The sequence below is a fragment of the Cokeromyces recurvatus genome (assembly GCF_025118155.1).
Source record: "Cokeromyces recurvatus strain NRRL 2243 chromosome Unknown BX663scaffold_42, whole genome shotgun sequence".
Classification (NCBI taxonomy): domain Eukaryota; kingdom Fungi; phylum Mucoromycota; class Mucoromycetes; order Mucorales; family Mucoraceae; genus Cokeromyces; species Cokeromyces recurvatus.
In genome coordinates, this window is record NW_026251428.1 from 101,633 (window position 1) to 125,267 (window position 23,635).

Below are 23,635 nucleotides of genomic sequence, written 5' to 3' on the forward strand. Positions count from 1 at the left end.
GTTATATCTATGCTATATACTTTCCAGTGATTAAATATAATAACTTTACATGCTTGTTGAAGGCTTTATACAATATATCCTTTTCTCTATCATTAGCAACTTTCATAATGAATTTTGGAGCATTATTTACTAATTCAATACTCTGCTTGGGCAAAAAGTTTAAATTATTAAGTAAATACACCCTAATAGAGGGAGAGGCTTCTTGTATATTCTTGCTTTTTTTTTTGGTATATACTATCATTACGCGTGGAATACCTTAATATTTTACTATTTGATCTAATGATTTAGATCTCTTATAAATTTAAAGCACTCTTTTATATGTATACGACTTGCTTTATACATTCCCTATAATATAGAGCATTTACTATGATACCAATTACATATGTGCATACAAAGACTGTACATGATATATTCTTGATACATCAAATATATCGTTATGTTTTCTTACTGCTACATAGATATAGAAGAATTGAAAGAAACAAATACAGAAGACTACTTTAAATACTGAGTAAAACTATCAAGCTGTACATTACAATATGAGACAAATTTTATTTTGATTTATATACCAAACCAATATTATAATAGCTTTATTATCCTCTTACATTGCATAATGAAACTGAAAGCTTGTAAAATCGAATAATGTATTAACTGAGCTTAATTATATATTATATAAAGATAAGCGTCTTTTTTCTTTAAAAAAATAAAACAAAATAAAATAAAAACAAGGTAACTATTTCAATAAGCTCACTCGCTAAAGCAATAAGTGAATCCATGTATTTGATAACTCGCTTGTTCTTGATTGAGATATATTTAAACTAATAAAATCATTGGTTTCTATCAGTTTTATTTTTATTTATTTTTTTAAATATTAGACTATATAGCATAAAAATAAGCTACAAATAAGCTTATAACGCGATGATTTGATTAATGCATATCCTTGTCATTCACAATTAAATATATAAATGTTAAATATTGGTTGTGTATTTTTCTTTTCTTTCTTTTTTTTTTCATTTGTGTTTGTTATTTCTGAAATGGACGCATCTGAACGACAGAAGTATACCCCCTCACACCTCCCGAGGGCGTACAAGCAACTGAAGAGACACTCCAGGCTGATCAGGCCCAGCCATTTCACGGCCGTGGAATAGCCGGTTGATGATCATAAAGAAAAAAAAAGAAAAAAAAAGGGAATTTTACAATTTTTTGACCCCATTTTTATACCTTTTTTTTCCCTTTTTTTAAGGAGTAAATTCATTCAAGGAGTAAATATTTTTATCCAATCAATTTGAACATTCTTTTATTTATGAACATGTGCATCATATGTTTACGTAAAACTCTCAAGTCATTAATAAACAGCCAATTGGAGGGGTTAACTCAGTTTTAATTTACTTTTGCTATTGCTTTTATTTACTTAAATACTAGAAAAAATGAGAGCAAATAATTTCTTTATTTATCTGATTCTTTTGATTTTATTTTGTTTCAAATTTAAAAACTGATCCCTTATTATAACTTTATTGTAAATAAATTCATTCGTTTTTTGGTTGTGAAAAGGAAGAAATCTATAATTATAACCTTGCAAGCATATATATATATATATATTTTTTTCTTACTTTATTCAACAATATAAGAAAGATGACTCTATGTCTTGTAATTTATAAACATACAATCTTTTCAAAGAATCGCATTATCATTGTAGATTTACATTCTATATTAATTTGCTGCACAAAGTTTGTATTTTCTCTTAAATATATACTATTTGTAATTGTATAATCAATGCGTTGATTAAAACATATAATCTGAATGTAGCATAGTAATTTAAGCCAAACCTTAAATGTAAAAGTTTTTTTTTTTTTTTTTTTTTGATCTCAAGTTGCTTACAATGGCACCCTATATTAATATATGGGTGTTTTCTATACATGCGTCAATCAACGATTACTTTCTTTTTTTTTTCTTTTTTTTTTAGTACAATAGTATTCTTTATTACACGATGGTTCTATTGTTTAGACACAACTTGGATATTATACTTTTTCTGGAATTCAACAAATTCTTCTTCTTTACGCTTGTAAGATTGTAATAAGGATTCTATAACTTGTTTGATCTAATAACACAATAAGTTATTGTTATATACAATGTAAACAAAAGCTTCTTACCCCTTTATAATTAGTTTCTAACGCAGGTAAAACTTCTTTGATTGTTCTTTCTACAAGAACACCACCTACCATACGAAAGCATTTACGTTCTGGTTCAAGTGGTGAAATGCTATCAATCACAAGTCTACAAATAATAAATTAAGAATTAAAAAAGTCAATTTACTTGAAATAATAATAATAATAATAATAAATTTACTTGTGCTCTTCAACTTCTGATTCTAATTCACCTATTTTTTGTGCTATTTGTTGAAGTTCATTTTTATATTGATTATACTATTAAATGATCATGTTGATGTTAGAAATTACATGTGTATTTTTTTTTTGGCAATGTTTTGTATTAGTTAGCATACTTTTTGTGTTAATTCAGCATCAGAAGGTCTTTTGTTGGTAGCCATCGTACGCGTATATGTAGATGATCGTCAAATTGAAATAAAAAAAAAAAAAAAAAAATAGTTATTTTTCTCTATAATGGAGTTTTAAAAAAAAAAGCGTCCTGACTTACTAGTATTAGTAGTATTTACTATGGGTGAAATTAAATTTTGCTAGAAACACCAACATAAACCTAATTTCTTAGCCATACTAGGACTAGGAAAAATACATATTTGATACGACATTATTTTTGTTCTTGTTGAAGAGAAAATCTAGGAGGATGCTTTCGATCAGTTAATTCTTTTAACAGCATTACAATTACGTTGCTACTGTATACTACAGCTTCTGGAAGCTAATATATCATGATAGCCTATTATTGCAGGCATAAGTTTTCTTTCAAAGCATAAATAATAAGTTTTTATATATATATATATAAGCTATGTTTATAACAGTTATTAACTATCATAAAAGAGCACGTGTAGTATGTGGAATAGACTTTTTTTTTTATTGTTGTTTAATAAAAGTCTAATGTTTACCCTTGCAGTTGTATGAAAGGGACACTTATGGGGCACGTTTACGTCGTTTTGAAAATACCTATTTTATTTAAACTTTTGCGATTATATTCATGGTAAATTGTATCATAACATCGAAACAGGTAAGCAAGTACACTCTGGAAGGAGACATTAGAGGTTCAATAGAGAAGGATACGATTGCTTCTTACATCGTTAAATTTCTGAAATTAGTTATTAAAGTAAATTGATAATAATAGTATATTTTTATTATGATGTATAACTGTAAAGTGGATCACAGCCGCTTTGGTGTAGCCTGTGAGTATCAACCATTCTTTATACGTCTATAATCATCCTACTTGAATGTTATTGAAAGATGCTAGTCTAAAGATTAAAGAAAGCTTAAGAAGAAACTCACTCAGAAAAAAAAAAGTAATCTATTTACACCTCGCATCAGAGAAATATGTATGACTACTACTTTAAGATGGGTTAAGAATATTGCCTTGTATTGTGATAAATGTTTATAAAAAAAAATAGATTAATTTAAGATAGTTTCAATATAGATAAGCTCTAATTTCACCTTAAAAGAACATTGCAAATATTTCTTTGTCTATTAGTGTCTACAAGAAAAAATAAAGTAAAGTTAAATATCATGATAATAAAAGAAAAATTTAGTTTTATGCTTAAGATTTAGTCGTCTATTTATTAAGCTGAAGAGACAATAGAGGACTAAGAGGAGATCAGTTTTTTTTAGCAAAGTTATTAAGGGAATGTCTAACCAAATAAGTGTACGAAATAAGTAAGCTTTAATTTACTATGATAGTTTGTAGTTGAAATTAATCGTTTGACATTTGAATTTAGTGGAGGGGGGGGGAGTTATAGTTCAATGTAATGAGTATTCTTTATATGTATATAGAATTTAGGCAAAAGAAAAATGCATACGTTTGTGATACCGTATTGCAATAGTTAAAATGACGCATCATTATCCGAATGAATATTAGTCACTGTTTACATAGTGTCTATCTCATAGTTAAACTTAACATTATAAGTTTCCTAAAACAGCAGAAAAAGAATGAAGGCTTTGAACTCTTTTCCTATTAAAAAAAAGGGGGGGAGGAAAGGAGAGTGGGAGTACAACGACTATAATATCGTTAATTTGACAATAATTAAAATCATTAATGCTCCACTTTGCCTGCTAGATAAATTCGGCTCGTGGCTGGAGTTATTTACTGAATGATGGTGCTGTAATATTTTTTTATATAACTTTTTAGGTTGTATCTTGCCTAGTTTAAATTTCCTTGGAGTAAATTTTATTTTTGATATAGAAGATTAGTTGGCTTAGTCTTCCCATTATATATCAAGTTTGCGAGATCATATCCAGTTAATCATAAAAAAATTATTCTTCTACTTATTTTATTTTGAAGTGTATCGATATTCTTTTTTTTTTTCATTGGAGTCTTCATATATCCTTTTATAACAGCTTTTGACTTAATCCTTAAGCTGCTTTGTTAGATGCCCGACTATATAATAACATTGGGTTAATAGTATTATTTATTTATTTATTTATTTTTTTAAGAAAAAGAAAAGAAAAATAAATAAATCCTTGAACCACTTATTCTATTCTAAGATTGATAGTCGGAGATTACAGTCAACAAATTGTTAGGCGTAAAATCATAGAATCTATCTTAGATCAAACAAAACTGAAGAAAACTTCATTCTTTTCGAATTATTTTTTTTAATTTAAATGTGAATTGATTGGTTGACTTCTATAAATTGAATAAGGGTACCCAATCAAGTAAATTACTGGTACCTTGTTACCTAAGTATCCAAGTCTATGATAAAAAAAAAAGAACTAAACTTTTTTATTTTATTTTACTTTTTTTTTCTTTTTTTATTTTCTTTTTTTTTTTTTTTATTTATTTATTTAATTGCTACCTTTTATTTACAAATATTAGATAGGTAAATAAAGCATAAGGATGAAAATCAGAGAAATCCTTTGTGGTTTATTATCCACTACATTTGTATTAAGGGTTGCTACTATACCTTTATTCGAAATACGTAAGTTTTTATTTATTATTGTTATTTTGTTTATTTACATTTTTACCTTTATAGCAAATGATTATGATAGATACGGTAATGAATGTCCTCTGTTCGCCCATAATGATATCAAATGCCCATTACTTTGTGTCAGGAGTTATGATCTTTGTCCGCCTTCATTAGCCGCTAATTGTCCTCCTGGTTTAAGCTTTTGTGGGGATGGCACTTGTCAAGTCTCTTGTGAAGGGATTGAAAACGCCTGTCAATGTGGAGATGTCTCTCTCAATTACGTACCTTGTTCTGCTGGTCAATTAGTTAATATTTCTCATTTTGATCCTGTTAATCAGGTTGTTCAAATACAAAATTTCTGTGCTTCAAAGGCTGATATCAATAATCGAATAATTAATACCTGGGGTAATTTTAGCACATCATCAGTCTGGTTATCTTGTCCTATCACTGAACCTTATTTTACTTATACTGAACCTATGTGGATTGCTGTATGGTCATTAATGGGTATTGAAGCTGCTATTTTAATATTATGGTGTATTTATAAAGTGATTCGTGAGGCCAAATTTCATCGTGAAGTGAAAAGTACAACAGCTTATTCTATAGATAATACCAACAATTCGATTAAAGTTAACAGTCAGATTGATGAATCAGATGTAATTAAAGAAAAGTCCGAATTATACAAGAAATCCGAAAACGATAATTCTACCATCGGCAGTGAATCATTTATTGAAGAATCAGAAAAGCTAAGATTTAGAGGCTTTTCTAATGATTATTTTGGTATATTTGCTTTTGGTTCTGTTATTATAACTACCTTATTATTCTTTGTTTTCCTTGGTTGTCTTGTTGGTGATTATTGTAAGTAAAGAAGAGGAGGAGGAGGAAAAAAAAAAATATTCTACTTAATTCATGAATGGTTTTTTTTTTTTTTTTTTTTTTTTTTTTTTTTTTTTTTTTTTTAGACGGAACTTTGGGTGGCGAACAATTAGCAGTCTTTTTAACAGGCGATCTTTCATCCAAGATTTTTGCTGCTGTATGGCATCTAGCAGCTGCTTGGTTTTGTATTATAATGCTTACTAAAAAAGAATTCGTAATTATTTTAGAATTGAGTCTTACCCACATACATGCCCCTTTGTTCAAGTAGAGCGTAAACAAGATGAATTGGTCTTTTTAGCGGATGGTAGTAAATGGATTTCAAAACTTAGGGAAATTGAACAACGTGTCACCAAACAGCTTGGGTAATATACATGTGAAGATGTATGGTATAAAGTTTGACAATCTAACTATTATTTTTTTTTTTTTTGGTATTACTATTCATATTATTAGAATGGACATTATGGTGTCTACTTGTAAGGTCAAGTTTGCAGAAAATAGACTTCGTTACTTTGAATATCAATGTATGAGATATGTATATAATTCTGATAAGAGACGTTTTGAGCCTTACGAGTATGATTTGGGAAACACACATAGAAAACTTCAAGCTTGGTCAAAGGGTGTATCCACAGAGGATGCTAAAGTAAGAGCCGCCATGTTAGGTGCTAATATTATTAAAGTGGATGTTCCATCAATTCCTTTAGCCATCGTCCAAGAGTAAGTTTGACAGTTTTTTTTTTTTTTTTCTTTAAAAAAAAAAAAGAAAGTTAGAGTTATATAAGGTTACACAGTGATATTTAAATGTCTACTCTATTATAGATTCTCTTCCTTTTTATATCTTTATCAAATGATGTGCATGTGGGTATGGTATTACTTTCAATATTATAAAATGGGTCTTGTTCAAACATGTATTATTCTTGTTGCTGCCATTATTCAAGTCTTTTTACGTCTTAAAGCAGAACATCGAATTAAGGAAATGGCCGAACATGTTACCGATGTTACTGTACTACGTGATGGTCAGTGGATTACAACTTCAAGCGCTAGTTTAATTCCAGGTGATGTTTTTGAAGTTGAAGAAAATACAATTGTTCCTTGTGATGCTGTTATTCTATCTGGCACAGTTGTTGTAAATGAGTCTTCTCTTACAGGTGAAGCGATGCCCATTCGAAAATTGGCTATTCCAAATGATGATAATTTGTATGAAATGAATGGATCTGGTAAAGTGAACACTTTGTTTGCTGGTACCATCGTCTCTCAGACTACCACACTCGATCATGAACGTGTGTATGCATTGACGCTTCGTACTGGTATTGCCTCTGAAAAGGGTATGCTTATTCATAAAATCCTTTTCCCTTCCCCTGTCTCCTTCATCTTTAATGAACATCTCAAGGTGGCTATCTCAATCCTTCTTATCTGGGGTCTCATCGCCTTTTGTTTGACTTTATATCTTATGGGTCGTGGAAATATTACGAGCTGGTTTTATGGTGTATTTATCATGTCTGAAATTTTTTCACCTTTACTTCCTGCTGCTTTTACAATTAATCAATCTGTCTGTTCCGCACGTCTTCGTCGAAAGAAAATCCTCTGCATTGATCTTCCTCGTATCAATCTCTCTGGCAAAGTGCGGATTTTCTGTTTCGATAAGACTGGAACGTTAACTCGTGAGGGACTGGAGTTTTATGGTGCTGTAGCTGCACCTTCAGCTGTGATTGGCCCCTTTGGTACACGTGAAGAAGATTCACTTAAGATGGAACCCATCTTATCGATGGGTATTGCTACATGTCATGCTGTTACAGAGGTGAAAGGAGAATATATTGGTAATCCTGTAGATATTGAGTCCTTTAATGCTATGAAATGGGAGCTTTTAAAGCCTGAAAGACCTGAGTATCTAGATACCTTAGCTGCACCCTCCACGACCCCTACAAAGAAGAAAAGACTGGTTCATGTCATTCGTCGCTTTGAATTTGTTCACGCTCGTGCTTCTCAATCCGTTGCTGTTTTCGATCCAGAGACACAGCACGTCCACGTCTATCTGAAGGGTTCATTTGAACGTATTAAGCATTATTCTCAACCGGACTCTATTCCTGTTGACTATGATCAACAGGCAGCTAAATATGCTCAAGAGGGGTGTTACGTTCTTGCCATTGCTCATCGTGATCTTGGTGTTTTAGAGAAGGATATAAGGATGGAGGAAATAAAGTTAATGACACGTGATGAGCTTGAACGAGGCTGTCACTTTTCTGGTTTTGTTCTCTTTCGTAATATGTTGAAACATGATACAAGGGAAGCGATTATGGAATTAAAGGGGGGTGATACACGTGTTGTCATGATCACAGGTGATACAGCATTGACGGGCATCTATATTGCTCGACAATGTGGCATGATCGAACCTCACCAACGTATTCTTCTAGCTGATCTTGTGTCTGGTACTGTAGTTTGGCATGATATTGAATCCGGAGAGCAAATAAATATCGACGAGGTGATTGAGATGGACCCTCGTGAAGAACACGAAAAGCGTATTGAACTTGCTATGACGGGTCGGGCATTTGAGGCCTTAGTGCAGCAAGATAAGATACGTAACTATCTAATGATGACGCGTGTGTTTGCACGTATGACGCCTAATAACAAAGTATCGTGTGTTCAATTACATATGGAAAAGGCTGTGACAGCTATGTGTGGTGATGGTGGCAATGACTGTGGTGCATTACGAGCAGCTCATGTTGGTTTAGCATTATCAGAGGCAGAGGCGTCTATTGTTTCCCCTTTTAGTACTAGTAATCGATCCATTATGCAATGTGTAGAACTTTTAAAGCAAGGTCGATCTGCACTGGCTACTAGCTTTTCAAACTATAAATTTTTAATCTTATATGGTGAATCAATGGCCTTTTGGGAGCTTATCATGTTTTATTTTACTGTCATTGCTTCTCAACCTATCTGGATTACTATTGATGGATTTATTACAACAACCATGACTTTAGCTATCACACAAGCTCAGCCTGCAAAAAAATTAGCTCCTTGTCGACCCACTGCAAAGCCTTTAGGATTGTATACCTTGGCGTCTTTACTTGGTGTTATTTTTATTAACTTTTGGTTTATCGTGTGCAGGTAATGATTTAAAAAAAAAAAAAAAAAAAAAAAAAAAAAAAAAAAAGAGAGAGAGAGAGAGTCCCCTCCTTTAAATTATTATCATTCGAAAATTGAATACATGTAATTTTTCTATAGTGTTGTTTGGCTATTTCAACAAGATTGGTTTATTTGTAAAGAATTCGATAGTTCATCCATTGATTCAGCCCAATGGTGGTTAATTGGTGATAATTATGAAGCAGAAATTATATCACTCGTCATCATGTTTCAATTCTTTAATAGCGGTGCCATTGTTAACTTTGGATCACAATTCCGACAAAGCTGGTGGAGAAATTACATGTTAGTTTTTATCTGGGCATGTTTCTTTGTGAGCACAAGTTACTTGGTATTAGCGGATCCAAACCCCTATAGTTGTATCTTCCGACTAAACTGTGGTACTAGTAGCGTATTAGAAGAACTCGGATATCCTAAGCCCTATTGGGACATTCCAGCCTATAACTCACCTGTAGGACATAATGTTCTGCCTAAAGATTTTAGATGGAAATTATGGGGCTACATATTGGCTAACTGTGCTTGTAACATCATTTGGGAACGTATTTGTATTCTTTGGATTGCTTGTGATTGGGCTGTAAAGCGGAAAAAGACACATCCAAAGGAAAATAGAGCCATATTCAAGCTTTAGAAGAAAAACAAAGCATATAACTTTACATATTATTATTTTGTTATTTTTTTTTATATTTATATACATGCATATAGATATATATTTGTTTATACTGTTTATTCCTTTTATATTATTAATATATGACTTTAATAAAAAAAAAAAAAAAAAAAAAGGCGGGAAGAAGAATGCTTATTGTTAACACACGTTACACACCTTATATGTATAATAAATATTCATATATTCCAAGAAGAAAAAAAAGGGGGGAGGACATTATTATAGCATAATAAGGAAGACCTTTAATATATCAAGAAAAAGAAAGTCAATATAACGACAGCGCCATTATAATCTTTTTGTTGTAAAGGGAGTTGTGACTATAGATAATAATTATGCCTTGTTGTCTCGAAAAAAAAAAAAAAAAAAAAAAAAAAAAAAAAAAAAAAAAAAAAAACTAATTTCTTCTTTCTGAAAATAAAATTATAAGAATTAGTTAACTTTATTCAACTGTACATTTATATGTATTTTTTTTTTTTTTTTCTGTCTTTAACTAATTTACATACAACTCTATATAAAATGCAAAAGCCAAGATCAGACAATTCTACTAGCAATAATCAAATAAATGAAAGTCAAGATGAAGCGGAATTGCTGTAAATATGAATAATGATCAAACCCATTTCATCAATAACAATTTCAATAGATTATATAAAAAACTTTTATCGGAAAAGAATAGAACAATAGAAGAACTTGAACGTACACAACTAAGCTTACAAAAAAATATACCCAAAGCTATTAAAAAGCCAAATATATCACGAGCAGCATTGGTACAATAGATGCATGATATATGTATGTTTTATGTATATATTTATTAACTGCATAAAATTAGGCGTTTTCTTTATTAGAAGACTTGATAGACGAATGTATATATGATGTATTATTTGATGTACATAGAGATATTAAAAAGCAAAATTCAATATGTCAAATTTGTCAAACAAAGTAAGTTTATATTTATGTATGTGTATAATGAAAAAAAAAAAATAACATTCATATATCATGTATAGATGTAAACATTACGGTGAGTTTATCATTGTCAATATAAAATAGTTATGATTACTAATGTATGTCTATATTTATGTATAACAGTTCGAAAGCCTGGATTTGATATATGGGGGAACAGTTATACGCTCAATAATTTGCCTTCTTATGAATGTGTTAACTGTCAAAAAATGATTGCAGCTTCACGATATGCTCCTCATTTAGAAAAATGTTTAGGATTATCAGGAAGTAGACAATCAAGTAGAGTTGCAAATCGAAGATTAGGTAATTCGCCTTCATTTTCATCTGATGATAATAGTCCGGATAGTGACTATAAAAGAGAAAACAGTTATTGTCTGTAAGTGTGCCTAAGTTTTGATTGTTATATTTTTAATATATGTATTAATATAATATTTATATACTAGCCTTCAAGAGTAAAAAAGTTAAAATATGGTACAGATTAACACCTTCCTTTTTAGGGGAACAAAAGAGTTTATTTGTAATTCATTCATACGTCTATTTTATATAAATTTATATTTTAAAATTGTATTTGATGATAATAATAAAAAGCAATAAATATGAAGATTATATGTACTCTACTTTTAATACTTTCAAGTTATATTTTAACTATTCGAGCCTTTTGCATATACAACGATACTAAAGATATAACATTAGCAGTACGTCAAGAACCTTTTAATTCTGGTTCAAATTACTTTTCGTAAGTAACGGTTGAAAGAAGATATGCCAAAAAAAAACGTACTTACTTTATAATCATTATAGTCGTTTTAAGAGAGAAGCATTACAACCAGGTGAAAGTGCTTGCTGTCCTTATACTAATACTGATTGTAGTAAAAATGCAAATAAAGAGGATATTATTTTCCTTGATGTAAGAGTGATTATATAACTTCAAATATGCATACATTCTCACTTATATTATTGTATATAGATAATGGCTATTTTTTATGGCCGTCACCAAGACGCAGAAACGTTTATAACTAATCTCCCTTCTGGTGGCTGGATAGAAATACATGGTCAAGGCCCATATCCTGTAGAAATTCGTGTGTTTAAACATGATGGAACCAGATTTGAGCATGAGTATGATCCAAACACAGGAGGTGTAATATTATAAATTTGTATCCTAATTATAAAAAAAAAAAAAAAAAAAAAAAAAATGCTATGTTTGCAGTTTCAAATAATAAAAATATAAACTATTATTATATAATCATGAAACTATTAAATGTCTGGTTTATATTTAAATGATGTTTTAATTTTCGTTAGTAACTGAAATACTCATACAGAGGCATTATTATATAATAACTAGGATAAATCATTATAGAACTGTATATATAATTGTTATTCCTTCATCCCTTTTTTTTTTCTACATCTATTGATATTCTGAACAAGAAATTTACGTTTGTTTATTAAAAGAGAAGGTATTTATAATAGACATTCCTCATTACACTTGTAATCTAATAATTAGAGTAGAGGGGAGAGAAAGTAAAAGCAATAATATAGAATTTTACTGACTCTACAATAATAAAAGTTGCAATGAAATAAGCCATACAAGCATAAAAGAATATAGGTTACTTTGGATCAACTAGAACATATGTATATACGTATAAGCATGCTAGTTAGTTTCTTACTATAGATTGATTTATATACTTAACTCAAGAAGATGTATATTTTGAATAGCCAGATGTTCTTTAATATAAGCTTATTTATCAAATGATATATAGATTGTTGATTAGAGAAATAGTGAGTTCATTTATTACTATATATCATCGATAAGCATCAAAATAAGATAATCAGAGCTAACTACTCTTTACTAAAAATAATATCAAAATAATGGAGCAGTCTCAACTTGTTTATACACTTGTTAAAGAGATTATGTACTTTATCAACAATACTAAATATTACTCGGTCATAAATAATTACACGTTTTTAGAGTCTATTATCCTGTTTCTTTATATCAAATATATACTTAAATATATATATTTATATTACTTTTATATAATAGAGATACTCATTTATAATAAAAAAAAGCACATTCTTAGCAATGAAGACAAGGACTATAGTTAACTGTTGGCTATTTAATAAAAAAAGATAGTTGAAAATGAATTTCAATTATTTCTTTATATACGTTTCTTGATTCAGAGAAGCATACTGGTATATAGCTAATAGTGATATGCTTTAACATTGTCTGAAGAAAATTACCTGGTAATATTAATGTTGCTTATATTTAAAGAAATAGGTTTAGACATGAGGGTTCTAGATCACGTGGGTTTATATTACTGCCGCTAAAGCTAGTATAATAGTTGAAATACAACAACAACAAAAAATGTCTAACTTTTATCTATAATGATCGATTCTATTTATTTGTCTATAGATGAATTGAGTAATGGACTAGTGCTTGTTACAATTAATAGCTGTACACCTATCTCTGTTTAAAGTTTGAGCTTTATTTGTCCTTATTCTGTTTGAGTAGATATATCAGTAAGGGAAAAATAATACAAATACACTGCAATCATGAAAAAATGGTTTAATACCAAAAAAAAAAAAAAAAAAAAAAAAAAAAAAAAAAGAAGAAATGCTTACGGTTTTCTTATTATTTATTAAAAATTAAAGACATATCGACTTGTTTTTATTTATATGTGGTGACCATAATAAAAATATTGTCTCTCTTTATAAAATGAGAAGAAAATAGCTAGATACTATTACTCTTTTTAAAAAAAATAAATAAATAAATAAATAAATAAATAAATAAATAAATAAATAAATAAAAGGATACCATATACACGAATTATTTAATATTATATAAGTGGCAGTGCAACGAGCAGGTATACAAATGACAATGAACTGGTTCTGTTACTAATTATGCCCAGCCTCTTTTATATTTATATGCCACAAACTTTAATAGCCACACATAGAGTGACTATAAATGGATAATAAACTATTGTATATAACGTGATGCAACAATAACCATCATTTTTGAGTAATTATTGCATATAACCCTATTCAGAATAGCTCAATTTTGATTGAAAAAGAAAGAAAAAGAAAAAAGCACTACGATAAACATTTCTTCAATTTATCTTGGGCCAACAAACTGCAACAGGCTTTCATTCAATAAACTAATTTTATAGTCTTTATCTTAATGATCAAATATGTAAAATAACCTGATATTATTTTATTTGATACATTCATTCAAATCAATAAATAATTCCTCTTTATGGCCAGTGTAATTCTTTTTTTTGTCTGGTATTAATAGTAGAATATCTTTTTTTATTTATTTAATTATTAAAAATACACATTTAAACTATATTAAGTATATATAATACACTTATATATATACATATTATATATATTATATACATATATATAACTTGGTTATAAAGATTTGCTTTAATGTTAGGATGGAGCAATTGGATTATTACTGTTTTCTATTGTATTACTTTCGCGATTTTCTCCATTTTGAATTAATGATCGTAATACCTTATTCTATAATGATATAACAATTAATTAAAAAAAAAAAAAAATTCTATATATTTTACCTCAACTTCTAGATCATGAATTCGGGATTTTAGTAAAGACGCCTCTCTTTGTGCCATTGCTCTCAACTGATCTATATCACGTTTTAATTCTTCATTTTCTCTATGTAATTGTTCAAAGTACTTTCCATGTTGAGAAGAGCTTGAGATAGGTGGTAAAGTTAATTTTCGAGACCAAGGTTGAGGATAAGGATGATATAAAGGCGGGGAATTAGATGTATTTCTATAAATAGGTGAAAGACTTGTAATGGGTAAATTGGGTAAAGTATTTGGAGAAGGTAATAACTGTGATGGTGATGAGTGCGCTGGAGAATGCACTGATGATGATATAGATGATGGTGTAGTAATAGGATGTGAAGCAGGATTTGGAATATGTAATTGAGGAATAACTGGACGAGATGAAGCAGTAGTTCCTTTGATAGTTGTATTATTACTTTTATTTACATTACTCTTTTTATTATTTATCGATTCTTGCTGTTGTTTGACTTGCTGATGCACGGCTGAGCAGGCTGTGCCACCCTCCGCACGTCGATGGCGATTTAATGCATCCAATCTAGCAAATGAACGGTAACAATCCTCACAGACATAAGGTCTTTCTCCTGTGTGTAGTTTTTGATGTCGTTTCAAGTCATGATGTCTTCTGAAATGATGATTACATACATCGCACTATAAAAAAAAATAAAATAAAAAATAAAATAAAATTAGCTTTGTATGACACATAATTTTCTAATAATAATTGTATATGTGTATGTGTATGTATTTGTATAAATGTATATATAGATAGATAGATATTTGCCTGGAATGGTCTTTCTGAAGAATGAGTTGTAAGATGAGATTTCAAATTATGTGGACGACTAAATGTTTGATGACATTCAGGACAAGGATATGGTTTTGCTTCTGTTGGTGAAGAAGTACTATTTCGTAATAATGGAGGTTTAATAACTGAGAAAGAGCCATATCCTTTGGTATCTTTTTTATATTGAGGAAATTCTGAAACAGGTGTAACTGGTGTTGGTAAATATTCGTCTTTATTAAGTATGGTAGATAATTTAGGTGAAGTATTTGACTGTTCAATACTCATTGCAATCATTTACATTAAAAAAAAAAAAAAAAAAAGAAGAAGAAGAAGAAGAAGAAGAAAACAGATGATAGAAAAAGAGCAAAAAAAAAAAAAAAAAAAAAAAAAAAAAAAATTTTTCTGGAGAAATAAAGGGCGGGGACAAAAGAGATTAGAAAGAGTGTCTCTGTGCGTGACACGAGTAGGATTTACTTTTTTAATCAACAATGCCAAGCCATGCGCCACAATAACCTTAATCTGATATAGAGAAAGTACATGATTCAAATTCAGCATAATTTGTTAAAGTAAACATGACTGATTTTTAAGCTTTTATATTATATTCTATCTCTGCTGCATATTATATATTCATTTGAAGAAAAAACTGTTTTGAATTATTAAATACAAATCCAAAAGTTAGTAATAAAAATAGTTCATTATAAAAAGGAGATAATGCAGCTGTCATAGATATTAGCTAAGTTGCTTTCTATAGAGTAATCCAACACACAGTTCGGTATAAAATAGAAAGAAAATTAAACAATATATAAAGAAGAAGTATATTTATTAATACAGTTTTATTGTTTATATCTTCAATACAAACATAGAGTATACATAATACTCCAGTAAATTATTTTATTAAATGGCTCTATTAGTCTACAATATGAACCACTAGAGCTTTTATTTAGAATATCACGCTAGATATATTTTAAGCTATCTTTTGCTTAACTACTTTAAGTTGCTGTTTTGAAGTTATCGTTAATTAACACTTTGCTACTATTCTATTTGTGCTTATTTTCTTTCTACAAGTAATCTAAAATAAATTAATGAGAAAACAGTAAATTTATAACATTTGATTTCTTTTCTTAAGGAAAAAAAAAAAAAAAACATCATACCATCATAATTAATATATGTTACTTCAATATTATTTCGAGTGTTAAGTGTTAAAAACTATCTTACCCTATTACTTCAAAAAAAGTTTTACTTTAGGCTTAAAGAATCGTTTAGTTACTAGAATATAAAAAAAGAATCCTTATTTTATAGCCCAATTGAATATATATAAGCAAGTTATTCATTAAAAATCTATTTAAATTATATCATGCCATAGTATGTGGCGAATATTGAATACTTTCCATTTTCAGCTGAATTTATTCATCAGAATTTAAAAAATAAAAAAATAAAATGAAATGGAATGGAAAAAATTACACAGTGTTACAAATATAGAATAAGAATGTGCTGCTTTTCCTATATAGCATTGTAACACTAAGTATCATTTGATAATATGAATATTTTACAAGATGAAAAAGTCAGCATAACATTTATTTAAGAAGGTCTTTATATATGAATTGGAAATCTATAAGTAATATATATAAAAAAAATACTATAAACATCAAGTGTATCATGCTTCAAACTCCATTCTTCTATCCACATTAGATTGTTGAAGTTAGGTCTATAAACAAATATTTATCTTTTTAGAATTTAACATTGCAAAGATTTATCATTAGTTTCTTTATTATTACTGTATAGATTATAACAAATTTATAGAAAGATTTAATCAAATATACTACAACTTATTTTTTATATGAGGAAGGTCAAGTTAAAGTTCAAAATGAACACAGGCATGTTTATTTTTCATTAAAAAGTAAACTATGAATTTTGAGTAGAGCATTATTATGTTGCGTTTGTGAATATCCTTTGCATCAATTAGTAGTGTTTATAAAACTATAATTCAACTATAAAATCTCTTGTTAACAGAATAATTAATGAACAAATATCGACTTTCTTCTACTTCGTTTGTGAATATATAGGAAATAACTTTTATAAAATGTATACATAATCATTTTCTATTATTAAGTTGAAATTACTCGAAGATACTATAAGAAGGTATTTTTTGATAGCTAACACTAATAATATGGATAGTATTCCATATCCATTTTTATCAAGTGATAAACAATTTTTTCATAGCTCTGCTCTTTTTTATCTGTTTATTTTATACTGAGTCTTTATTAAAGTTAATAATACATCTTCAGATTCAGATAGATTCAACAGTATCAAGTTTAGTTTCATTAGCCCATTGATAACGAACTAAGGTATACATAGACCTTAAAGGGTTTTCACTAAAAAGGTATTTTTTATTACAACATCCGGAATTGTATTATCCAATAGTAAAATCCTACTAATGGCATCTGATTTAGAACAAACGGTCGCGTGATAAAGTAAATAAAGCCAAACAATTTAAGGAATTCTGCTAAGCTTATCATCAAATACTATCCTTGTAGCTTCTTGCCTCCTATATCGTTTATTGTATGTGTAGAAAACTGAGAACTTACGCAAAAAATACAAATTATAGATGCTTGAGGCGTTTAGTAGATTTATAAAGTTAATTGTATAGATACAATACATTTTAATTATATCAAGTCAAAGAAGAGAATAAAGATTACAGTAAACAAAGTACTTGTATTTTATTTTGTCAAAAATTGTATTTGTACAATCTTTTTTTCTTTTTCTTCTTTACATACTTGATCTCAAAGGGATTTTATTTTATTGATAATCCGGCATTCAATATAGTAGTGTGCCTAACTGATATTTTTAAACGTAGTACTTGTTAATATTTAAGTTTGGTTCTTTTAGTGTTATGATGTAATGGTTTATATTTTTACTCTTATATGTGTATATAAATATTTGAGCCGAGAATCTTTTAAAAAAGAGAAAAAAAAAACAAAAGTATAATAATGAAAAATACCTTTTTATTATTATTATTATTTGTCAACTTGTATATAAATGTTGTAAAGTAGTATTAATAATAATATATTTTTTGTATAATGTATATCTAGTATATGCATAGTATGTGTATTTATATGTAGTTTGCCACAAATCAAAAAAAGGGGGATAAAGGAAGTGAGAAGAGGAGGAAGAGTAATGGTGGTGGTGGTGATGGTGATAAAATAAATAAAACTATGATGAATCCTCGGTTTCGATCTTGATTCTTCTTGGTGAACAAGTAGGTGAGATAATCGATGGTCTCTTAACTTTCTTTATAGTTGTCGTTGTTTCCATAGATGAAATTGTCTTTCGTTTTCTATTATTTTGGAATAGGACTGCAGTAGGAGTTTCAGGTGAGAACCATGACTTGGGAGTTGTGGACCCCACACTTTCTTCTGGCTGCTTTTCATCATCAAGCTGTTCACCTTTGATATTAACAGGTGATAATTTGGAATCTGCCTTGCTATTATCTTGGCAGCGCGTTGTACCAGAAGAAGGCTTTATGTCATTTTCATGTTGCAAAGAAGAAGAATAAAGGTAATTAGTAACATTACTACGATTATTGTTTAATTGACGAGAATAAAAATCATAAGGATTATTATTGTTATTCAAAAGATAAAGGTCATCAGAAGCATTATGAATAGATGGGTTTGTTCGTGAGCTGGGAGTTAGAGATAAGTCAGGAAGGCTTGCTCTATGTAGAACTATTATTTGAAAAAAGAAAAGGGTTAATACATGCATATCTGAGTTGTACTACAAAAAAAAAAAAAAAAAAAAAAAAAAAAAAAAAAAAAAAAGCTAACCTTGCTGACTGTGCTGATCATAGTGATGACTCATAAAGGACGATGTCGAATAAGAGGATCTATCCCAAGTACTAGTAGAGAGGCTATTAGATGAAGGAGAACCATATTCACCAGAAGAAGGTCGATAGTTAAGAGTAGATGATACCATGTTACATTTATTGCTGACAGACGCGTTATTAGCTTGTGCTGCATTATTACATAAATAATAAGATGGTTCTTCTACAAATAGGGGAAAGAGATAATCCAAAATTTTGAATTTAGTAGCCAATTCTTTAGCTCTAGTAAAAGGAATCCTATTATATAATCATAATAATTATTAAATGTAATGAATTATAGATCATTTATTTCTTCCTTACCATACACCCTTGAGATGCATTGCTCCAACCTTAACAACAACACGGCCCTTTTCATTCTTGAGGATTCCATCACGTTTACCTCTTGACATACCAACAACATTTAAGAGCTTTGTACCATTGATCATATCATTATCTATAGAATACATGAATAAATAAATAAAATAATAATATTTATTTTACCTTGTCTGCGAGCAACACAAATGCCCTTTGCATCTACTTGATAGCAAAGGGTACCTTCATCTTCCCAAAGATTAGCTATCATTTTTGGTCGAGGAGGCACTGTAGTGGGGATAATCAAGCTATTATTGTTATTATTATGAGTTGAAGGATATAAGCCATAAGTACTAAAGGATGCAGAAGATGGTATTTGAATTGGATGATGGTGATGATGATAATGATGATGTTGATTTGACCAATTATTATTGTAAGAATCTATTGTATCATTATTATTAGTATTCATTTGAGGCAAATGATGGAAGGGTCTATCAAAGGTAGTATGATGTTGCAAGGTATTAGTTTGGCTATGATAATTATTATCTGCACTAGAGTTTTGTTGAGGCAAATAGGCATAAGGTGGGCTTTGATAGAGTCCGTCCATAATAATATCAATTGTAATAAAAAGAAAAGAAATATACAAAAAAAAAAAAAAAAAAAAAAAAAAAAAAAAGAGAAAGAGAATATTTAAATTAAATACTTGATTCAAAATAAAATCGTTTCAAAGCTATTTAGAGTGGCGGTCACGATGATAAGGAGAAAAAAAAAGGAACCCAAAATAAGAAAGAATAGATTTAATATATACTTTATTTGATTGTTTATATGATTAACACAATACTCTTTCTCTTTTATCAATTATTATTATTATTTTACTATTTCATCACAGGATATCATATAAATATGTATATAAATATATATTTATATATATGTGTGTATTTATATATATATTTATATGTAAATATAAAGCCTTCATAACATGGAAAAATCCCTTCTCTTTTCTCCGCTTTTTTCCCCTTTATTTTTAACCGCCCAAAGTATCATTTTAATCGTTCAAAATAAATATACAAATATAATAAAATATGAAAAACAAAGAATAAAAAAATTCTGATTTCCTCTCTTCATATTTAATATATTTGTGTGTAAAAACTTTATTTAGAGTGAAAGAAAAATAAAAGATTTTTTTATTTTGTTTTTTTTTTTTGTTTAACCCCAAATTTCTCTCCCTTTCTTCTTAACTTCCTTATCCCCCCTGAGCCCCTTGTAAATTGCTACGTATATATAAACAAGAAACAAACAAAAATTGAAGCTTATAGTGATACAGAGAGTCATTTTTTCTCCTATTCGAAATGGTCTTGTTTATAACCTTTGTTTATATAGATGATAGTGTCGATCTATATAAATATATATGTATTTTTTTTGTATATCATTTATACAAAAGGAAAAGGGAGCGCTTTTTTTTAACTTTTTTTTTTCATATATTGAAAGATTGAGATGGTGTATGCGTTATAGTTTGATAATATGCTACATATCACAAATGTCAAATTCCCTTTATAATACAAGAGAAAGAAAAATAAGAAATAAAAAGAAATGTGATACACATGAATTATATATTTTGCCACACATGGTTTAAACTAAAATAAAAAATATTTCTTTTAGATCATATAAATAAAAAAGTCATCTGCAACAAATGATACGGAACTTTATTTTAACATAACAAATAACAAATTTTGAATAAAATATATTATTTATGATAAATATGTTTATACATTTCTTAATAATTTTTATGATGAATATGTCATTCTCCTGCCCTGCTATGAAAGTATTTTAAATATTATGCACAGGCTATCACTATAAAACTCATGTGTAACATTTCTATGTAGGGCCTATTGTTCTGACCTAGCATAAAAGAGCTAATATTTATTTAGAAGTAATATTTGAAAATGAAAAGAACACAGCCGGTTTATTTATATACATATTAAAATTTCTTATATCGTATTGGAGAACCATAAAAGATCGATTATGACATAGTGTGTAATACCTATTTAGTTTGTCAAATACTTTGGTTTATAGTAAAGTGCCTCAATAAAGCATTGATGTTCCTTGTAGCATTTTATTCCCTTTAAACAATTGTAAATATGATTAAATATATCTTAATTATTCTCTTTTTGCTTTTCAACGTTATTTTTAATAAAAATTACATTTTTTGGAAAGTATAACATCATAATCATTTTTTACATTATAGTCTCTATTAACCCTTCAATCTAATACATTTATTTCGAATTCTATTTGAACTGTCATCCAATCAAAGTCCTTCTAAAGAACAAACAATGACAGTACTACTTTTACTCTCCCAAGCGAAAGAACTTTTGACAGCTTTCACAGCAAACAAAAAGCAATTCAGCTGTCTTTGCTGCAAGAAAGTAACTTCTCTCTACAGATATGGGTCTACAAAACAGACTTCTCCTCAAATCCAATTCAAAAATTTCTCCTTCACTCTCTGTAATACAATAGACACTGATTTCCCTCCTTCCTGTCCTATTAATGAACTCTATACCCCTCCAACTACTGATAGTAACAATAATCATCTACTTTTTTTCTCCTTCGGCAACAAGTTTTCTATTTGTCTTCTCAATGTGCCAACACCCAGTATGATATCCAAAATTTGAAAAGTTTACTCCAAAAATTAGAATACTCAGCATAACTTGGTTTCTCCAATCCCCATTTTATCTGTCTCTACTCCACTCATCTTAACTAAGAATTCCACAGTTCCCTCTTGGTGTGATCCCATTAAATTCACTTGAACTAAAATCTTTCTCTTTCGTGATAAGCATAAGTGCTGAGTTCGTAAAGTGGAATTGGATATTCGCTTCCTTTAACCCCTCATCACCTAACCAAGGCTTTATGTTTATCTATTTCTCCATTAAAATACACTTTCTTATGTATACAATTTATAATAAAATCATAAAAACTAGGTATCAACAATGCCCGTATATTAAATATACATTATCCCACCACCAACATAGCTTCTTTCCTAATACATTTTTACTATGTACTATTTGAAATTAAAAATCAATTAGCTAAATTTAATATCTTCCAAATTATATATTCCAATCCATACAACGGAGGCTGCCTTTAAGACTTCAAAATTGTCAATTTATCCGAAATGGATAAAGATAATAAAACCATCAGTAGCCGATATGATCACTTGATAAGTATTTTGTTTTTTCCAAACTTCGGACTCCTCATCCTCCAAAACGCAGTCGCAAGACCTTTCTTTAGGAATGGTGAGATATCTCGTACAAAGATTGGGAAGGTTTCCATAAATGTAGTACTTTTTAATTATAGGGGTAATGTTATTTCCTCTCCACCTCTTCCTATGTAGACAGATATTCTCTTTTTTTTTTTTTTTCTTTTTGCTTCCCTGCTCACATTTGAGATTACTCTTTCTTCCTTCTTTTCTACCTCTTGTATCTTAAGAGTGTTTTTTTTAGTTCCTTTTCTCCTTTTTGAACTGATGTAGGCAATGTAATAAAATTTATTACTGTGTGCTCATTTGAGTCGCTTTATTTTATTTTCATGAATAAGAATATAGATTAAAAACTGTTAATGTAACCATGACAATTTTGTAACTCAATTCTGTTCTCCGCTTCTACATAAGCAAACACTTTCCAGGTACAACTTTCCTCGAATACCTTGTCAACCGATCATATGCTAAGCACCAAATGAATCGAATAAATATTTCCATAACAAAAGATTCGTCCCTCAAGCTCAAACAGTTGAGGTTCCTCTACCTTTTTTTTTATATTAACGTTTAACGTTTCTTGTAAAATACTATAATATTGCTTTCAAAAGTATTGTTTAGCCCCATTCCCTTTTTTTTTTCTTATATCTTGTCTCACTATAGGATATTTATCATCTATACAATTGCATCCATCTAACAAATTTTTATTAATCAAGTCATAGATTCTCAAATTTGAGAATTCAACAAAGATAGTATATAATATTTAATCATTTTTAATAACTATCGATCGTACTTTCATCTACATTTGTTGTTCCAATTTTCTACATGTCATAAAAAAAAAAGTGCTACTTAAATGTAACAATTTTGTTCTAGCCAAAATAAATAAAAACGTACAAAGTTTGGGGCAAAGTAAAATAAACCCTGCTGACAAATTTCATTTTTTTTTTTTCTTTTGCAATTAATTTAACATTAAAGACTTAATAATGTCCCAGAGGGGAATAAAACTTAGAGGGACTTACATAGCAAATTTTAAATTAAATTCCTTAATACTTTTCTTTAAAGAGTATAATGAATTGGGTTACTATTATCTTTTTTTTTTTTTGATATGTAGTATGAAATACAAATCTGAATGTAAGCACATACAAAAAGAAGAAAGATAGTAATTAC

The 23,635-nt window shown here is 28.9% G+C and overlaps 7 protein-coding genes across 7 annotated transcripts; 4 read left to right on the plus strand and 3 right to left on the minus strand.

The window, feature by feature from the left end:
- Positions 1–1,990: 1,990 nt before the first annotated feature.
- BX663DRAFT_533415 (Prefoldin beta-like protein) lies at positions 1,991–2,542 on the minus strand (the record flags this gene model as incomplete). The annotated part of the gene is made up of 4 exons (XM_051530527.1): positions 1,991–2,095; positions 2,148–2,271; positions 2,344–2,420; positions 2,498–2,542. The coding sequence occupies 4 exons, from the start codon at positions 2,540–2,542 to the stop codon at positions 1,991–1,993; spliced, it is 351 nt and encodes a 116-aa protein (XP_051378297.1).
- Positions 2,543–4,927: 2,385 nt separating this feature from the next.
- Positions 4,928–9,847, plus strand: BX663DRAFT_525395 (uncharacterized protein). Its single transcript, XM_051529760.1, has 7 exons — positions 4,928–5,083; positions 5,138–5,926; positions 6,031–6,158; positions 6,179–6,306; positions 6,395–6,658; positions 6,761–9,046; positions 9,164–9,847. The coding sequence occupies exons 1-7, from the start codon at positions 5,002–5,004 to the stop codon at positions 9,705–9,707; spliced, it is 4,221 nt and encodes a 1,406-aa protein (XP_051378298.1). The 5' UTR covers positions 4,928–5,001; the 3' UTR covers positions 9,708–9,847.
- A 358-nt stretch (positions 9,848–10,205) lies between these two features.
- On the plus strand, positions 10,206–11,300 carry BX663DRAFT_525396 (uncharacterized protein). Its single transcript, XM_051529761.1, has 5 exons — positions 10,206–10,504; positions 10,567–10,676; positions 10,742–10,743; positions 10,824–11,073; positions 11,149–11,300. Exons 1-5 carry the CDS (start codon positions 10,337–10,339, stop codon positions 11,177–11,179), a joined length of 561 nt encoding a protein of 186 aa, XP_051378299.1. The 5' UTR covers positions 10,206–10,336; the 3' UTR covers positions 11,180–11,300.
- On the plus strand, positions 11,186–11,844 carry BX663DRAFT_582176 (uncharacterized protein; the record flags this gene model as incomplete). Its single annotated transcript, XM_051532203.1, has 3 exons — positions 11,186–11,433; positions 11,496–11,601; positions 11,662–11,844. The coding sequence occupies exons 1-3, from the start codon at positions 11,294–11,296 to the stop codon at positions 11,842–11,844; spliced, it is 429 nt and encodes a 142-aa protein (XP_051378300.1). The 5' UTR covers positions 11,186–11,293.
- Positions 11,845–14,095: 2,251 nt separating this feature from the next.
- BX663DRAFT_525401 (uncharacterized protein) lies at positions 14,096–15,368 on the minus strand. Its single transcript, XM_051529762.1, has 3 exons — positions 15,057–15,368; positions 14,264–14,926; positions 14,096–14,210 (listed from the first exon to the last, which is right to left on the minus strand). Exons 1-3 carry the CDS (start codon positions 15,348–15,350, stop codon positions 14,121–14,123), a joined length of 1,047 nt encoding a protein of 348 aa, XP_051378301.1. The 5' UTR covers positions 15,351–15,368; the 3' UTR covers positions 14,096–14,120.
- Positions 15,369–18,004: 2,636 nt separating this feature from the next.
- On the minus strand, positions 18,005–19,898 carry BX663DRAFT_525408 (uncharacterized protein). The gene is made up of 4 exons (XM_051529763.1): positions 19,414–19,898; positions 19,234–19,366; positions 18,878–19,170; positions 18,005–18,778 (listed from the first exon to the last, which is right to left on the minus strand). Exons 1-4 carry the CDS (start codon positions 19,829–19,831, stop codon positions 18,267–18,269), a joined length of 1,356 nt encoding a protein of 451 aa, XP_051378302.1. The 5' UTR covers positions 19,832–19,898; the 3' UTR covers positions 18,005–18,266.
- Positions 19,899–22,011: 2,113 nt separating this feature from the next.
- BX663DRAFT_264166 (uncharacterized protein) lies at positions 22,012–22,322 on the plus strand. The gene has a single exon (XM_051521919.1). The coding sequence runs from the start codon at positions 22,129–22,131 to the stop codon at positions 22,285–22,287; it is 159 nt and encodes a 52-aa protein (XP_051378303.1). The 5' UTR covers positions 22,012–22,128; the 3' UTR covers positions 22,288–22,322.
- The last annotated feature ends 1,313 nt before the right edge of the window (positions 22,323–23,635 follow it).